This window comes from Ictidomys tridecemlineatus, chromosome 8 (assembly GCF_052094955.1).
Source record: "Ictidomys tridecemlineatus isolate mIctTri1 chromosome 8, mIctTri1.hap1, whole genome shotgun sequence".
In the NCBI taxonomy this organism is placed as follows: domain Eukaryota; kingdom Metazoa; phylum Chordata; class Mammalia; order Rodentia; family Sciuridae; genus Ictidomys; species Ictidomys tridecemlineatus.
Window position 1 is genome coordinate 112,269,106 of NC_135484.1, and position 14,472 is coordinate 112,283,577.

General features: G+C 38.6%; 1 protein-coding gene across 2 annotated transcripts in view; it reads right to left on the reverse strand.

Annotated features, from left to right (window-relative positions):
- Dnah8 (dynein axonemal heavy chain 8) overlaps positions 1–14,472 on the reverse strand; it is a 286,935-nt gene that overhangs the window by 211,534 nt on the left and 60,929 nt on the right. For both annotated transcript variants that reach the window (XM_005318733.5, XM_078020075.1), the window contains exons 15-18: positions 11,462–11,649; positions 5,762–5,842; positions 4,931–5,047; positions 3,721–3,840 (exon numbers count right to left, since the gene is read on the reverse strand). In XM_005318733.5, the coding sequence (XP_005318790.3) occupies positions 3,721–3,840; positions 4,931–5,047; positions 5,762–5,842; positions 11,462–11,649 (506 nt within the window). The remainder of the gene's footprint in view (positions 1–3,720; positions 3,841–4,930; positions 5,048–5,761; positions 5,843–11,461; positions 11,650–14,472) is intronic.

Sequence of the window (14,472 nt, forward strand, 5' to 3'; positions counted from 1 at the left end):
AGCAGTCGACAATGCAACTGTAAAATGGATTTATATGATTTGATTTATAAACCTATAAATAATCCCTGCAACTCTATCAAGGCCATTTGCCAGATACTCCAGGTGCCATTCTTCATTCGCAGCCTGGCTCCCATTCTCCACGCTTCTCCGCCCTTCTCTGTGTAGCTGGAAGCTGACTACTTGACCTCCCTTGAACTCCAGCTGGGTTTGACCCAAGGAGAAGACAGGAGAGCTGGAGGAGAGAGAGATACAGGTTTCTTTTCTACTCCCTCCTTGCTTAGAAGCTGCATCTCGTTTCACAAAATGGTTTGAAACCACTGTTTGACCCAAATTAACTTCACCCTAAAAAATTAATGTATATCATTCTCCAAAACTGATTTCTGCTCAGAGACCGACCTGGCTTGCCCTGTCCTTAACAAATTATATTCTGCCTCCACTTCAATGGTCCTGCCCAATGGTAGGTTTGTACAAAGGCAGTTCAAGCTTTGCTAGATCTTAGATTACTCCAGGGCAAGTGTCTGTGGATACTGATTTGCAAAGGTGCTTTTCAAAGTTCCACTTCATGCATCGTGACTTAATAGCATTGAGACTTTCCACTTATTTAATAATAACACTTTTTAAATTGTGTCATCAATACAAACACAACATTCATACTCAGTCACCTATTCTATCCTAGTTTGCTCCATTTGTGTGGTCTCTTTCTATGCATGTAAAAGTTCTTTGTTCTTGTACTCAAAGTAAATTATCTTTGGTAGCATGAGTTTTCCCTCCTCAGCAACTGATGGTGTCAAAATAGTTATAAATACATAATGTGAGAAGATGATTTCTTATAAATGGGACAAAAGGAAGGAAACCAACATAGAAATTCCCCTATTCTTTTGTATTCTGTTTTTATGTAGATAAGACCTGGTATTAAATGCATGTAGTCAAATTCTAGGAATAAAGTTCATATAGTCAAATTCTAGGATTAGAGAGAAGAAAGTGGCAGGCAGAAAATTATTCCCAAGCAGGAAATGGGACATTTCTTTGGAAAATTTCAATTGCTGTGAAAAGACCCATACAGCATTTGAAGAAGTTCTCCCTCCTTCAAAAACATGTAATTCAGGAACAGACTGCTCTGTCTAAGGAGTATCCTAGGTTAATTTTACAGGTGACTGGAGAGCTGAAACAGAGATTCAGGGTGCTCTGAAGGGAGGTCTTTCTTGGGGATGAAGGAATGAAACCCTAATATAATAGTGTATTTGAAATAAAATATGAAAGGAGAAGCAATTAGAAACACTAGGAAAAATAAAAAGCTTATAAGAAGATATATTACACACATACGACATAGCTCTGCATTAGCCATGTTGACACAGGCATAATAAAGTGTTGCTATTTACAATTACTGTTTAACTGAAAACAATAATGAAACTATTTTGAGAAAAAAAAAGGAGGACTGGTAAAGGATAAGGTGAGAAAGGTACTTATTAAAGTAGAAAGAAAATAATGTACCAATTTGCTAACTCAAAAAATAGTACCCTCCAGTATGTTTCTTAAAGATGAAGAAATAATTATGAGAAATAAATAAAAGTTTAAAAAAAAATGAGTGCCTTGCAAGCGATAGAAAACTCTAGATAGGGCAGAGTGGTAGGAGGGGAAGGGAGGGGACATGGAGTTAGAAATGAAGATGGAATGTGATGGACATTATTATTCAAAGTACATGTATGAAGACACAAATTGTTGTGAATATACTTTGTATACAACCAGAGATATGAAATATTGTGCTCTGTATGTGTAATATTGTAATGCATTTTGCTATCATATATAAATTTTAAAAATTAATTTAAAAAACAGGTGCCTTTCCTAGCACCAGATTGTGATAGGTGTTTATAGTGAGTAAACTATGCCATTAACATGGACCAAACACATTTGTGTCTTTCCACCATTTGTTGAATAACAATAAATTCATTTCACTTTCATTGGTTGTAATTCACGGAGTACCTCTAGGTCATAAGCCAGTCATAAGCCAAGCAATCAAGGTTCTTTTATTCAAATATTAATAACTATAACACTCAAATCACACACTGCACTTCACACAGTGGGTTGCAGAAAGGCTAATAAAGGGTTAAGGTAGCCACAGGGTTCCAGGAGGCTGCCCAGAAAGCAAAGGCAGACAGCAAATACAAACCCAAGAGTCCCTGCAGGTGGCCAGATAAGACTAAGACTGCAACCCTGGACAGGAAGCCATCCTTGGTCTTCTCAAAAAAGACACCAGCAAACTGATCCAAACAAAAAAACTTACCCAATAATGATAAAAGAATCAAACAACCAGGAAGATAAAATCATTTCACTCCTGAATAAACTAAGACCAAGAACAGGATATTAAAAAGGATTGTCCAGTACTGTGATGGCCAAAGCTGAGAACAAGTGATTTTAAGCTCCTACACATTAGGAAGAAAGCACATCTTAAAAGGTAGTGCCACTGTCCACCTTGAGGTTACAGAGGGCAAGGTCACTCACTGGTAGAGATTCAGTAGAGATAATGTGAGGACCTGTGCCCTCTAGAATTTGGAGGGCAGGGAGGGACTGGCCCCAGGTGTTCTGAGGCTGGCAAGCTGCCCTAACCCCTGAAGGCAGAGGTGACCTGGGGAGAAGAAGCTGTGCCTTCAAAAAGAGAGAGGGCCAAAGCACCCATTTCCCATGGGTCAGACTGTACCCCTGGACAGGAAGCCATCCTTTGTCATCTCAAAAAGGACACCAGCAAGATGATCCAAACCAGCACAGAGGACACAGTGGAAGCACAAGGTAGGTAGGAAAGGGAAGGGGAAAAAAAAAAGAGCTCAGTTAAAGACATTATTGAGTGCTTTTGAAAGAGACTGTGTTAGATACTAAGCCCCCCCAAAAAACGAGTAAACAGGGTTCTATCTTTGCACTTTCGAGTCAATGAAGAGTAAACAATTATCCAAACAATTTCAATATAATGAGATGCTAAGGAGGTTAGAGATTTTATCCTATTTAAATGTCATTGCCACTGAAGGATTTAAGTAGCAAGAGCTTCACAATCAGATATGGTGGAATTACGGATGCATATGATGGGGTCACATACAGAAGCAGAGAAACCAGTTAGATCACAACATCAATTGCTAACCTCCAAACAAGCTTCAAGGGCCCAACCAAAGAAGTGGGCAGTAGGTACAGAAAAGAAGAGACAATTCAACTAAAATCTGAGTAAGAGGCAAAACATGGCTTAGCCTTAAGACTGGTGGGATTTAAGAAATAGAGGTAAGCGCTGGGGTTGTAGCTCAGTGGTAGAGCGCTTGCCTAGCATGTGAGAGGCACTGGATACAAATAAATAAAATAATAAATAAAAAAATTAACAATTAAAAAAAAAGAAAAGAAATGGAGGTGAGGAAAGGTGGTAATTCCCAGGTTTCTGAATGACTTACAGGGAAAGTTTGTTGTAGTTTAAACCATGAGGGAAATGATACGGCTCTAGGAACATGCACAGAGGAAGAGGAATCAGGAACCACTGGCAAAGCCCCAGGACACCAGCGCTGGGTGGAGGACATTAGTAAAATAATGTCTAGGGAGTGGCCTAGTGAGTTATTGGAGCCATGTTAGCCTTTGGAGCTGAGGATGTCCAAAAAATGCTACAGGCCCAGGTGTCTGCTTTTAGATTATCAATTCACATTTTATGCTTATGGCTCAGTATTCTTGTGATTATAATAATTAAATGCATACCTCGTTGAGGGTCAACATGTCTTCTACTTTGGTAGCACCATCTTCCGGCAAGGAAATTAACACTGTTTTAGCTATCTCCTTTAGAACTGTATCAATGTGCATTTCACACATATCATTCACCTACCAATGTGAGCAAAAATGAAAATACATTTTAAAAACAACTTTGTCCCTTTAGTGCTAGCTTTATGTATTTGAGTTACTAATTCACTTAGAGGACTAAAGTCTGGAAACTTGCACCCTGAGTCAGGCATCGTTTGGTGGAAATGTTAGGAGTAGTACAACTGTAAAGAAACCTTAAAACTAAGGTTTTCTTGAGCAGCAACTGTGCCATAACCTCCTATGCATTATCTCTGTTGTTCTTCATTCCAGCAAAAGGCATCAGTATCTCCACTTTATTCATTCATTCATTCATTCATTCATTCATTTTGGTACCAGAGATTGAACTCAGGAGCACTTAACAACTGAGCCACATCCCCAGCCCTTGTGTATGTGTGTGTGTGTGTGTGTGTGTGTGTGTTTTATTTAAAGATAGGATCTCACTGAGTTGCTTAGGACCTTGATAAGTTGCTGAAGCTGGCTTTGAACTCATGATCCTCCTGCCTCGGCCCCCAAGTTGCTGGGATTACAGGCATGTGCCACCCCACCTGGAAGTTCCCCACTTGAAAGCTAAAGAGACCAAGGCTCACAAAAGTAAAGTAGCTTTAGAGAGGAACACATAGCTGGAAAAAGGCAATGAATCCTACCCAGGTTTACCCAACTCCAAAGCCTCTGAGTTTGTATCATACTGGGCTACCATAATACACAAACTAGAATATCTAAAAAGATATGCATGGTCTAGGTAGCAAACATGTTAGAAATCCATAGATAGTCTCCATTTAGACTAAAGCCTCATATAGTTAATTTTAGAGCCATTAATATTAAAATTTAAGCACACTGTTCTGCTGTCTTCAACAGTCTACAATTATCTCATTTTCTAAACTCTAATGAACCATCATTTTATCATATTAAAGGCAAGATAATTCAGGATAAGAACAAGGCAACTCTATCCAAACCAGTAAAGGAAACATCAAGTGTTTTATTTTTAACTTAACGGATGTTCTTTTCATTAAAGAGTCACCCCCATTAAAGAACTTCTACGTATAATTAAACTATTACTCATTAATATTCTCAGTATTAATGTATGTAGCTTTTTAAAACTTAACAATTTTACCTTCTTTAAAAGTTGATTGAACATATCCAAAACTGATTCAACTTCTTGAAAGAAGCTTTCCAGTGTTAAAGATGACCATGTTAATATCGTAAGCCCTTGCCTCAACACAGATTCCACCTACAAAAAAGTAAAGAGTTAACAACTCCCTTTTCTTTTTTCTTTTCTGCAATACTGGGGATTGAACCCAGGGGTGCTCTACCACTGAGCCACATCCCAGCCCTTTTAATGTTTTTGTTTTGAGACCAGGTCTTGCCAAGTTGTGGAAGCTGGCATCAAATTTCAACCCTCCTGCCTCCGCTTCCTCAATTGCAAGGATTACAGGCCTGTGCCACTGTTCCAGAAAACAGCCCCCCACCTTTTTTTTTTGGTACTGGGGATTGAACTCAGGGACACTTAACCACTGAGTCATCTCCCCAGTCCTTTTTATTTATTATTCACTAGGAACAGCTCCCATTACTAACAGGAGCAACTGCGTGTATAAAAAGGCTTTCTTTTATTACCTGCAAATATTATAGGTTATATTTTCCTAATTATATTTTCCCAGCATTATGCCGAATAAAGATGAGTTTTTTGTTTTAAATCATCTTTGGCTGTCCAGGAAGCAATCATGGAGCTTAAGGAAATGCTTATGATTTAGATTTAGTTTTTTTCCAAAGGCAACAAATTTAGACAAGAAATCATTGTGTGGGGAGAAAAAAACAGAGCCATAAAGTTGAACTAGAAAAATAGAGGGTCTAGATGAGAATAGATGACCTAAAACCCATAATCTATAGAATATGAATCTAATTTTAAGTAACAGGGAAATCAATGTAAATCTTCAGCATTACCAACCTTTTTCACTTTAGGGGTCATCAGATTGACAAACACAGTAGGCACTTCCTGACATAAATCATCATAATACTGCAGAAGACCCTGTAAAAATAAAATGGTATATTTTACTTTAGTTCATTTTAAAGCAATAGCCATATTTTGATTCATACTAGGAAGGTTTCATTCAACCTGTTTACTCATGTACATTTATATTGATTTACCCTACTTTTCTATCACCTGTAAATTATCTGTGCCTTCTCTTTAGGTATCTAGTCAATAGTATTTTCCAGGCTTTATTTTTTCATATTTATAATTTTTCTTTCTAGATATTATTGCAAATTGTTGGATAATAATCTTTCTGTGATAGCTGTTATTATACATTTTCCCCTTTCTGTTCCTCATCTTCTGACATATTAAAATATATGCTATCCCTGATGCCATACTTGCTTTCTGAGTATAAATAAATCTATCTTTAGATCCATGCAACTAGAATTAATAGACTTTTAATGTTTTCCTTTAGATAGTCTTTAGATATAAACCATGATGATCAATTTTCAACCATTTGTAATTTTTTTTTACCATGTATTACACTGTGGTGAGAGACATAGAGTCAAGTTACATCTTCCCCAAGTGAATATTAAACTGTTTCAGTTTCTATTTAGAAGTTTCCAAGTTCTTCATTCCTTTCCTTTTCATCTGGTACTTGTAGTTGAAGTTTTATATATGATTGGCACTTGGCAAAGGACTTTGACTTTCAGGTCATCATCCAAGGCTAACAGAAACCTTGTAAGATGTGCTGCAAGTAATATTAGCCTCAACTTGTGCCAGTCCTTTGACGCTTGATCCTCCAAAGTAGCAACTGACCAGTCCAAAAACCTAGTCTTGGAAGCCAAATCCACAGTTTCCGCAATGCCAATGCTCCTCTGAATTGTTTTTTCTGTAACAATTACATAGTATTTTGATAAGAGCTAAAACTACTAAACTCCTTGAAAGAAATGAAAGTGAACAAGGGATCTTTATTGTGGCAGTGTCTGAATGACTGGAGGAAAAAGAGGAGAGGGGAGGGAGTGGGAGGAGGAGGAGGAGGAGGAGGAGGAGGAGAGAAGAAAGGGGAGGGAGAGTTTTTATAGCCAAAATCTAATGGGGTCTCTGGGTCTGCAAGCTGCCTTGTTGGCATACAGTTATTGGATCATATAGTAGTTGCTAAAGGTGTCATCTTCTGCCCTCAGGCAGACAGGGCAGGGGCCAGATGTGGGTTTCTGTTGCACCACAGGGGTGGGGGTTGAGTGTTCAGCCTTGAGTGGGGCTGAGTGTTCAGCTTTGAGTGGGGCTGAGTGTTCAGTCTTGAGGCAAACAAGTGATAAGGAAACAGACTAGTGAAGGTGAGAGTCAAATGTTCTGCCCATTCTGCAGCTAACATTTGTTCAGCCTGCTCCGCAACTAACAAGAAACATAGGCAATCTTTGTGACCTTGGATTAGGCAAAGATGTCTCAAATATGACACCAAAACAAAACAAAATAGACACAGAAAAAAAAGCAGACAAATTTGGCTTCATAAAAATTTAAAATGGGGCATGGGTTGTGGCTCAGTTGGTCTGGGGTTGTGGCTCAGTGGTAGAGCACTTGCCTGGCATGTGTGAGGCACTGGGTTCGATACTCAGTACTGCATATAAATAGATGAATAAAGTAAAGGTTCATGAACATCTAAAAAAATTTTTTTTTAAAAATGTAAAATGTATGTATTTCAAAGAACATCATTAAGAAAGTGAAAGGCAATGCACAGAATGGGACAGAAATTTTGTAAATCAGATAGCAGATAAAATCTATAAATACCTATTACAACTTGAAAATTTAAAGGCCAAATAATCCAGTTGAAAAATGAGATGGGGTGGGGTTGTAACTCTTAGTGGAGCACTTGCCCAATACGAGTGAGGCACTGGGATCAATCCTCAGCATCACATAATAATAAATGAATGAAGTAAAGGTATTGTGTCCATCTACAATTTAAAAAAAATAAAAAGAGCAAAGATGGAGAGGATGTGGAAATAAAGGAACATTTTTACACTATTGGTGAAACTGTAAACTAGTATAACCAGTAGGGAAATCACAGACTCCTCAAAAGACTAGACATGGAACCAGCTACACCACTCCTCAGAATTTATCCTGAAGAATTAAAGTCATTTTACTAAAGTAATACATGCACACCAATGATTACAGCAGCACAATTCCCCATAGCCAAAGTACAGAACCAGCCTAGGTGTCCATCGGTGGATGAATGAATAAGGAAAATGTGGTATACATACACAACAGGGTTTTATTCAGCCATAAAGAAAAATGAAATTATGGCATTTGCAGGAAAATGGATATGTTAAGCAAAATAAGTCAAACTCAGAAGGTTAAGGGTTACATGTTTTCTTTCCTATGTGGAAGCTAAAGAGGAAAAAGGAAAACAAAGGTGGGAGCAGATCTCATGAAAACCAAAGGCAGATCAGTAGAAGAAAGGGACCAGGAGGAGGGAGGAGGGAAGGGAGGAGGGAAGTGCTAAGGAGTGATATTGGCCAAGTTATATTGTTATATTGTGTGTATGTATGAAGATGTAACAACAAATCCCACTAATATGTACAACTATAATGCACCAATAAAAGTTGTGTTTTAGTCAGCCTTTTTCACTGCTGTGACTAAAAGACCCAACCAGAACAATTTTAGAAGAGGAAAAGTTTATTTGGGGGCTCATGGTTTCAGGTCTCAATCCACAGACAGCAGGCTCCATTCCTCAGGGCTCAAAGTGAGACTGAATATCTTGGCAGAAGAGTGTGGCAGAGGGAAGCATCTCATATGATGATGAGGAAGCAGAGAGAGAGGACTCTGCTTGCCAGATACAACTATATACCCCAGATATATGCCCCATCTCCTCCAGCTGCACTCCACCTGCCTTTAATTACCACTCAATTAATCCAACCAGGTGATTAATTTGCTGATTAGGTTAAGGCTTTCACAGCCCAATCATTTCCCCTCTTAATCCTCTTGCATTATTTCACATGTGAGCTTTTGGGGGCATCTCACATCCAAACCATAACAATGTGGAAAAAAATTAAAATGGGCAAAGGATCTGAACAGATCTTCCTCCAAAAATATACAAACAGCCAATAAGTTCATGAAAAGATGCTGAACATCATTAGTCATCAGGGAAATGCAAATCAAAACCATTTCACATACACTAGGATGGCCCAAATGAAAAAAGACTGATAATAACAAGTAATGGCAAGGATTCAGGGATACTGGAAACTTTGTACACTGCTGATGGGAATGGAAAATTATGAGCCGCTTTGGAAAGAAGTACAGCAGTTTTCAAAAGGTTAAACATGGCGATATAAAGTTCAGTCATTTCACTCCTAGATATAGATATCCAAGAGAATGAAAACACATTGTTTCAAAGTTTTTATGTCCACACGAAAACGTGTACACAAACATTCACAGCAGCATTATTTTTAATAGCCGTAAAGTGGAAACAACCCAAATGTTCATCAATTGATGAACAGATGATGAACAGATAACTAAAATTTATGCAATGGAATTTTATTTGGCCACAAAAAGGAATGAAGTATTGATACATGAACTAATAGAAAGTACCTTTGAAAACACTATCCAAGTAAAAGAAGCCAGTAGCAAAAAAAAAAAAAAAAAAAAAAAAAAAACACAAAAAAACAAATTATCTAATTCCATGTGTATGAAATGTCCAGAATAGGTAACTCCAGAGAGGCAGGAAGTGAACTGGAGATTTCCAGGGTCTGGTATAATATAGAGAGTTGAGGGAATATAGGGAGCAAATGCTAATGAGGTTGTTGAGGATGATGAAAATGTCCTATCATTGATGGTAGTGATGGTTGGGTAACTTAGGGAAGTTACTAAAACCACTTCATTGTATACTTTAAATGGGTGAGTTGTGTGGTATGTGAACCATATTCCAATAAAGCTAGTACTTTATTTTCCTCTCAGTGCTGAATTTGGAATTCAGGGCCTCACACATGCTACACAAATGCTCTATCACTGAGCTACATCCCCAGCCCAAAGCTATAATTTAAAAAACCCTTTGGGAATCTATGTTCTAAAACTCTTTTTGTTGTTCCTCTTTTTTTAATATTACTATGTATGTTTTTCAGATCTTTATTTTATTTATTTACTTTTATGTGATGCTGTAGATCGAATCCAGTGCCTCACATGTGCTAGGCAAGCGCTCTACACTGAGCTACAACCCCAGCTCTTTTGCTGTTCCTCTTAATGTCACATATTAATATCATTGTGACTTTAAATTCATTGTAATTTCTATTATGGTAAAATTTAAAATATTCTTGTTAAATTTTTTTCTAAAAGAACTTCATTATCAACTTGTCTTTGTGCCCAGACATGGACCTTAATTAAATCAAGAGATTTGTATAGAATGACATAATAAGAACAGAAGATTCATGTTACTCTTCCCAGCATGAAACAGGAAGAGTCTGCAACTACTTATCATGTTGTTGGTTCTAAAATAGTTAATGCACCAGAGCAAAGAGAATTATTTTTCTTGTTGAAGACTCAGCTATTCCATTAGTTTCTATGTATTAATCTTATAATGCAAGTTTAATCAGCTCTCTGCTGTTGGATTTAGAGTCCAGCCTCTGCTGTTACTAATAGTGCTAAACCTTCTTGCACTTATGTATCTTCCTGCATTCCCAAATATGTATCCATACTTTCCTAGAGAAAGCAAAAAAAAGGACAAAGGTGTGCTAACTGGCTGGCTAAAGAAACCTGATGTTGCTTACTTGTGCCTCACATTTTAGAAACTATGCATTAGGATTTGAATATATTTTGATGGACTATTTTTTGTGCCATTCTGAATATTAAAATTTTGTGTGCCATTTTCATTTTAAAATTTTTCAGATGGCCCAGGACTGAACTTGAATTGAAGCAAACCTCCATTTCAGCCCACAATATTAAATAATCATTTCCACTTGTGTCAATTTTGGGGGCAGGGTGATGGGGTGGGGGCACCGGGGATTGAATTCAGGGACACTCAACCACTGAGCCACATCCCCAGCTCTATTTTGTGTTTTATTTAGAGACAGGGTCTCACTAAGTTGCTTAGTGCCTCGCTTTTGCTAAGGCTGGCTTTGAACTCACAATCCTCCTGCCCCAGCCTCCAGAGCCACTGGGATTACAGATGTGTGCCACCACACCCAGCCACTTATGTCATTTTATAGTTATCTTCATTTATATTATTAGTGCCACAAGATTGAATGTATTAGGGGCTGGGATTGTGGCTCAGTGGCAGAGCGCTTGCCTTGCACGTGTGAGGCACTGGGTTCGATCCTCAGCAGCATATAAAAAAAATAAATAAACAAAATTTTTAAAAAGATTGAATGTATTATAAAGCTTTATAAACTTAATGCACTTAATCTATAAAGTTCTAACTAAGACCTTTTAACAAATCTGCTATTTCATTACTTATTATCCAGAAGTGTAAGTCTGATTCCTGACACTCTTCTCTGGTCTTTCCATCTCCAATCTTTCATTTTGCTTGCAAGTTAATAGTTTAATTCTATCAAGAATCAACATAGTAATGAATTTTCCCTCCATGTCAGCAAACCTGCAGGGATGTTTTTCTCATACACACACGCACACACACACACACACACACACAAAATCTCCTTCAAAATAGTCAGAAAACATCATCTGTCTTACCTGCAAATACAATTTGTCTGATTTCAATTTATTTTCCAATTTTAACAATCTCTTCGCCTGCTCTGGAACATCCAACTTCATCTTTATCATGCACTTCGTTTCCCGCACAATTTCCAAAATTTTGGGATCAAAATTAACCAGCAACTTCCCTGTTTCTGGATGTCGCACAAAAAGTGTGGCTTGTAAAGCTACAAATAAATGAGCACCGATATTATTTATTCTGGATTTCCTTGATGCTCCCAGCTCTGTTTTCCTGTCTGTCTTCCCCACTGATCGACTAACTTCTTAAGAACAGAACAATAGCACTGATGCCCCGGGTACTAAGGCCCAGTATCTGTCACATGGTCAGTACTCAAGACCTCAAGGGATGAAGGCAGGTTGTCTAGAAAGCCCTAAAATAAGATCCAGAGAGAGAAAAGTTGACCAATAACTGAGAGCCTTTGTGCTATGAACCATGGTACTTTTCTCAGTGAGTCAAAGAGATCTGTGGTTTATTTTTGTGGATTTTTACTTTACCCCTGAAAAAGAAGATGGGCAAAGATGACACAACTCATAGATTTCAAACTCTTTTGCACCCTAACTCCAAACTGGCTTCTGTACCTGAATTCAATCTCCATCCTGAATTATTTTTATAATGAAGCTCAATATCAGTAACAAATATTTTTAAACAACATTGAGTTGTGAAGTCAGAGTGTAGAGGAGGATTTTTTTACACTGTGTCTTAGAGGAGCATTGTTCATGAAAATAGGCATTTTCAGATATACCTTTTATTAAGAATTGAAATACTAGATCCCAAATTGTTCTTGCTGGCTAGCCTTAAATTATTTGCTACCAGTACTGAGAATTTAACTTGGGGATACTTTACCACTGAACCTCATCCCCAGTCTTTTTATTTTTTTATTTTGAGATGGGGGGTCTCACTAAGTTGCACAGGAAGGGCCTCACTAAATTGCTGAGGCTGGCCTCAAACTTGCAATCTTCCTATCTCAGTCTCCTATGCTGCTGGGGTTATAGGCATGTGCCACCATGCCTGGCATCATAACATTTTATTTTATTCTGTAAGGACAGAAAGGTCTACAACAGAATGAAGACGGACAAGGACTGATGGCCAGGAATGCTCCAAACTGAAGGAGCATCTCATTCCCTGTGACCACCAGCAGGGGATCTTTGTCAAGTAAGCAGCTTAAGGAGGCTGAAGCAGGCCCCCAGCTACTATCCCAAGCATCTACATAGTTAATCACAGTTACATCTATGGAATACAGGAAGCCTTCCAGAACAATTCATTTTCCATAGACTGGGCTCATGTGAAACAAGTTCCCTTTATACTGTTAGTGTTACTTGGCCTGCTTCTCCTGGGCACCACTGCAATGAGTTTATCGTACCTGACACAGGTCAGCTGATGTTCTCTGGGAAAGTAAACCCTCCAGGAAATTTGATATGATCGTCGTTTATAAAGATAATCTGATCTCTGCTTATTGGACATTTTAAAAATATCTAAAGAGTCCCCTCAATTTGCCTGATACCCATCTTGACCCTTTTAGAAGAAGTATAGTGTTGAAGTGGCACCCCCTTTCTCCACTGAAAAGTCTTAATTGGGCCTCTCCAGAAATCTTCATCCAGACTGATTTTGGGACTGTCAGCCAAAGAGTCTCTGCAAAACAGTTCAATGTAGATAAACTTCCTATTTTCGGGTTGCCCTGTTTTACTTGTCCACTGGCTGGGAAGATACCAGCACTCCAGGTGCTGGGCACCCCCTTACTAGTTTTTCACAAATGTATCCAGTATAGTACTTTGAAGAAATGTGCAAAAAAGGCCTCTGGCCTTGAGCTGGGCTTCACAGAGATGTCTACATTTTTAAGATAGGAGAAGTTATCAACCGGGCTCCATGGTAACAGCTGGCAGGGGGAGAATAGAAAGAGGAGAAGAAGCTCTTCCCTTCTCAGGTGTTGTCCTTGAAGAGTTAAAATGCCCAGAACTTCGGAAAAAAAAAAAAAAGCTGCTTTTAAGTTCAGACTGTGAACTTCTGAGCCCCTCCCCTTACATGCTGGGTATAAAACTCTGAAACTCCCTGAACTCGAGGTTCAGGGGATTAATTGATTACAGCAAAAGCTGTGCTCTCTGAACCTGGCTGCAGCCAAATACAACTGTGCCTTACCTCCTTTGTCCCTACAACAGTGTAAAGGTTAAGAGAACAGACTGAGTGAATCCTGGCTCTGCTATTCACTAGCTGTGTGATCTTAGACAAGTCACCTAACCTCTCAATGCCTCAGTTCCCTCATCTAATACACAAGGACAATAACAGCTCTTCCTAGGGCTACTGTTAGGATCAAAGGGATTTGTTTATGCAAAGTGCTTAGACAAACCTGGCACACTGGTGAGCACATAGTATATGTTAGCTATGACCACTATTTAAAGCATACACGATGAAACAGACACAGGGTATCCTTGGGATGTGAGGAGGAGATATGGTGAACACATAAGGCAGTGTCATGAGAAGGAACTGTAGATAAAATGTGTGGACGACTTTGGAGGAGGAAAACATCATTTTCAGCCAAGAGGAATAAGAAAGGACTTTATGGAACTGGTGATTGTTGAACTTGTATTTGAACATGTAAAGATAAAAGGAAGGGCATTGGGGACACAAAAATCCAGCAAGACACCAAAAAAGTAGAAAAGTATGTGGCATTGTAAATGCAAAACAGTGCACACTCCACACTTTGGTTGTTAAAAATTCTCTTTTGCCTTTTTCTGCTCTGTGTGTTTTCAGCTTATCTTGAAGTTCCACAGGAAGCACTGCTCCATTAGCAGGCTTTCATTAGAATCCCCAGGGGCCACCTACAGTGCATTCCCCAGAAATGGGTGGTCCATGAAAGTAGTTTATTGAAGGCTTAACTATGCCAGTTGGCACTGGCACCCTGTGGGGACTGGGGAGCTGTCCTCTAGGCTGTAGGTATGCAGTGAACAATGGTCTGTGTATAACTGCCATGTCCCCAAGAGCTAAACTACAAGAG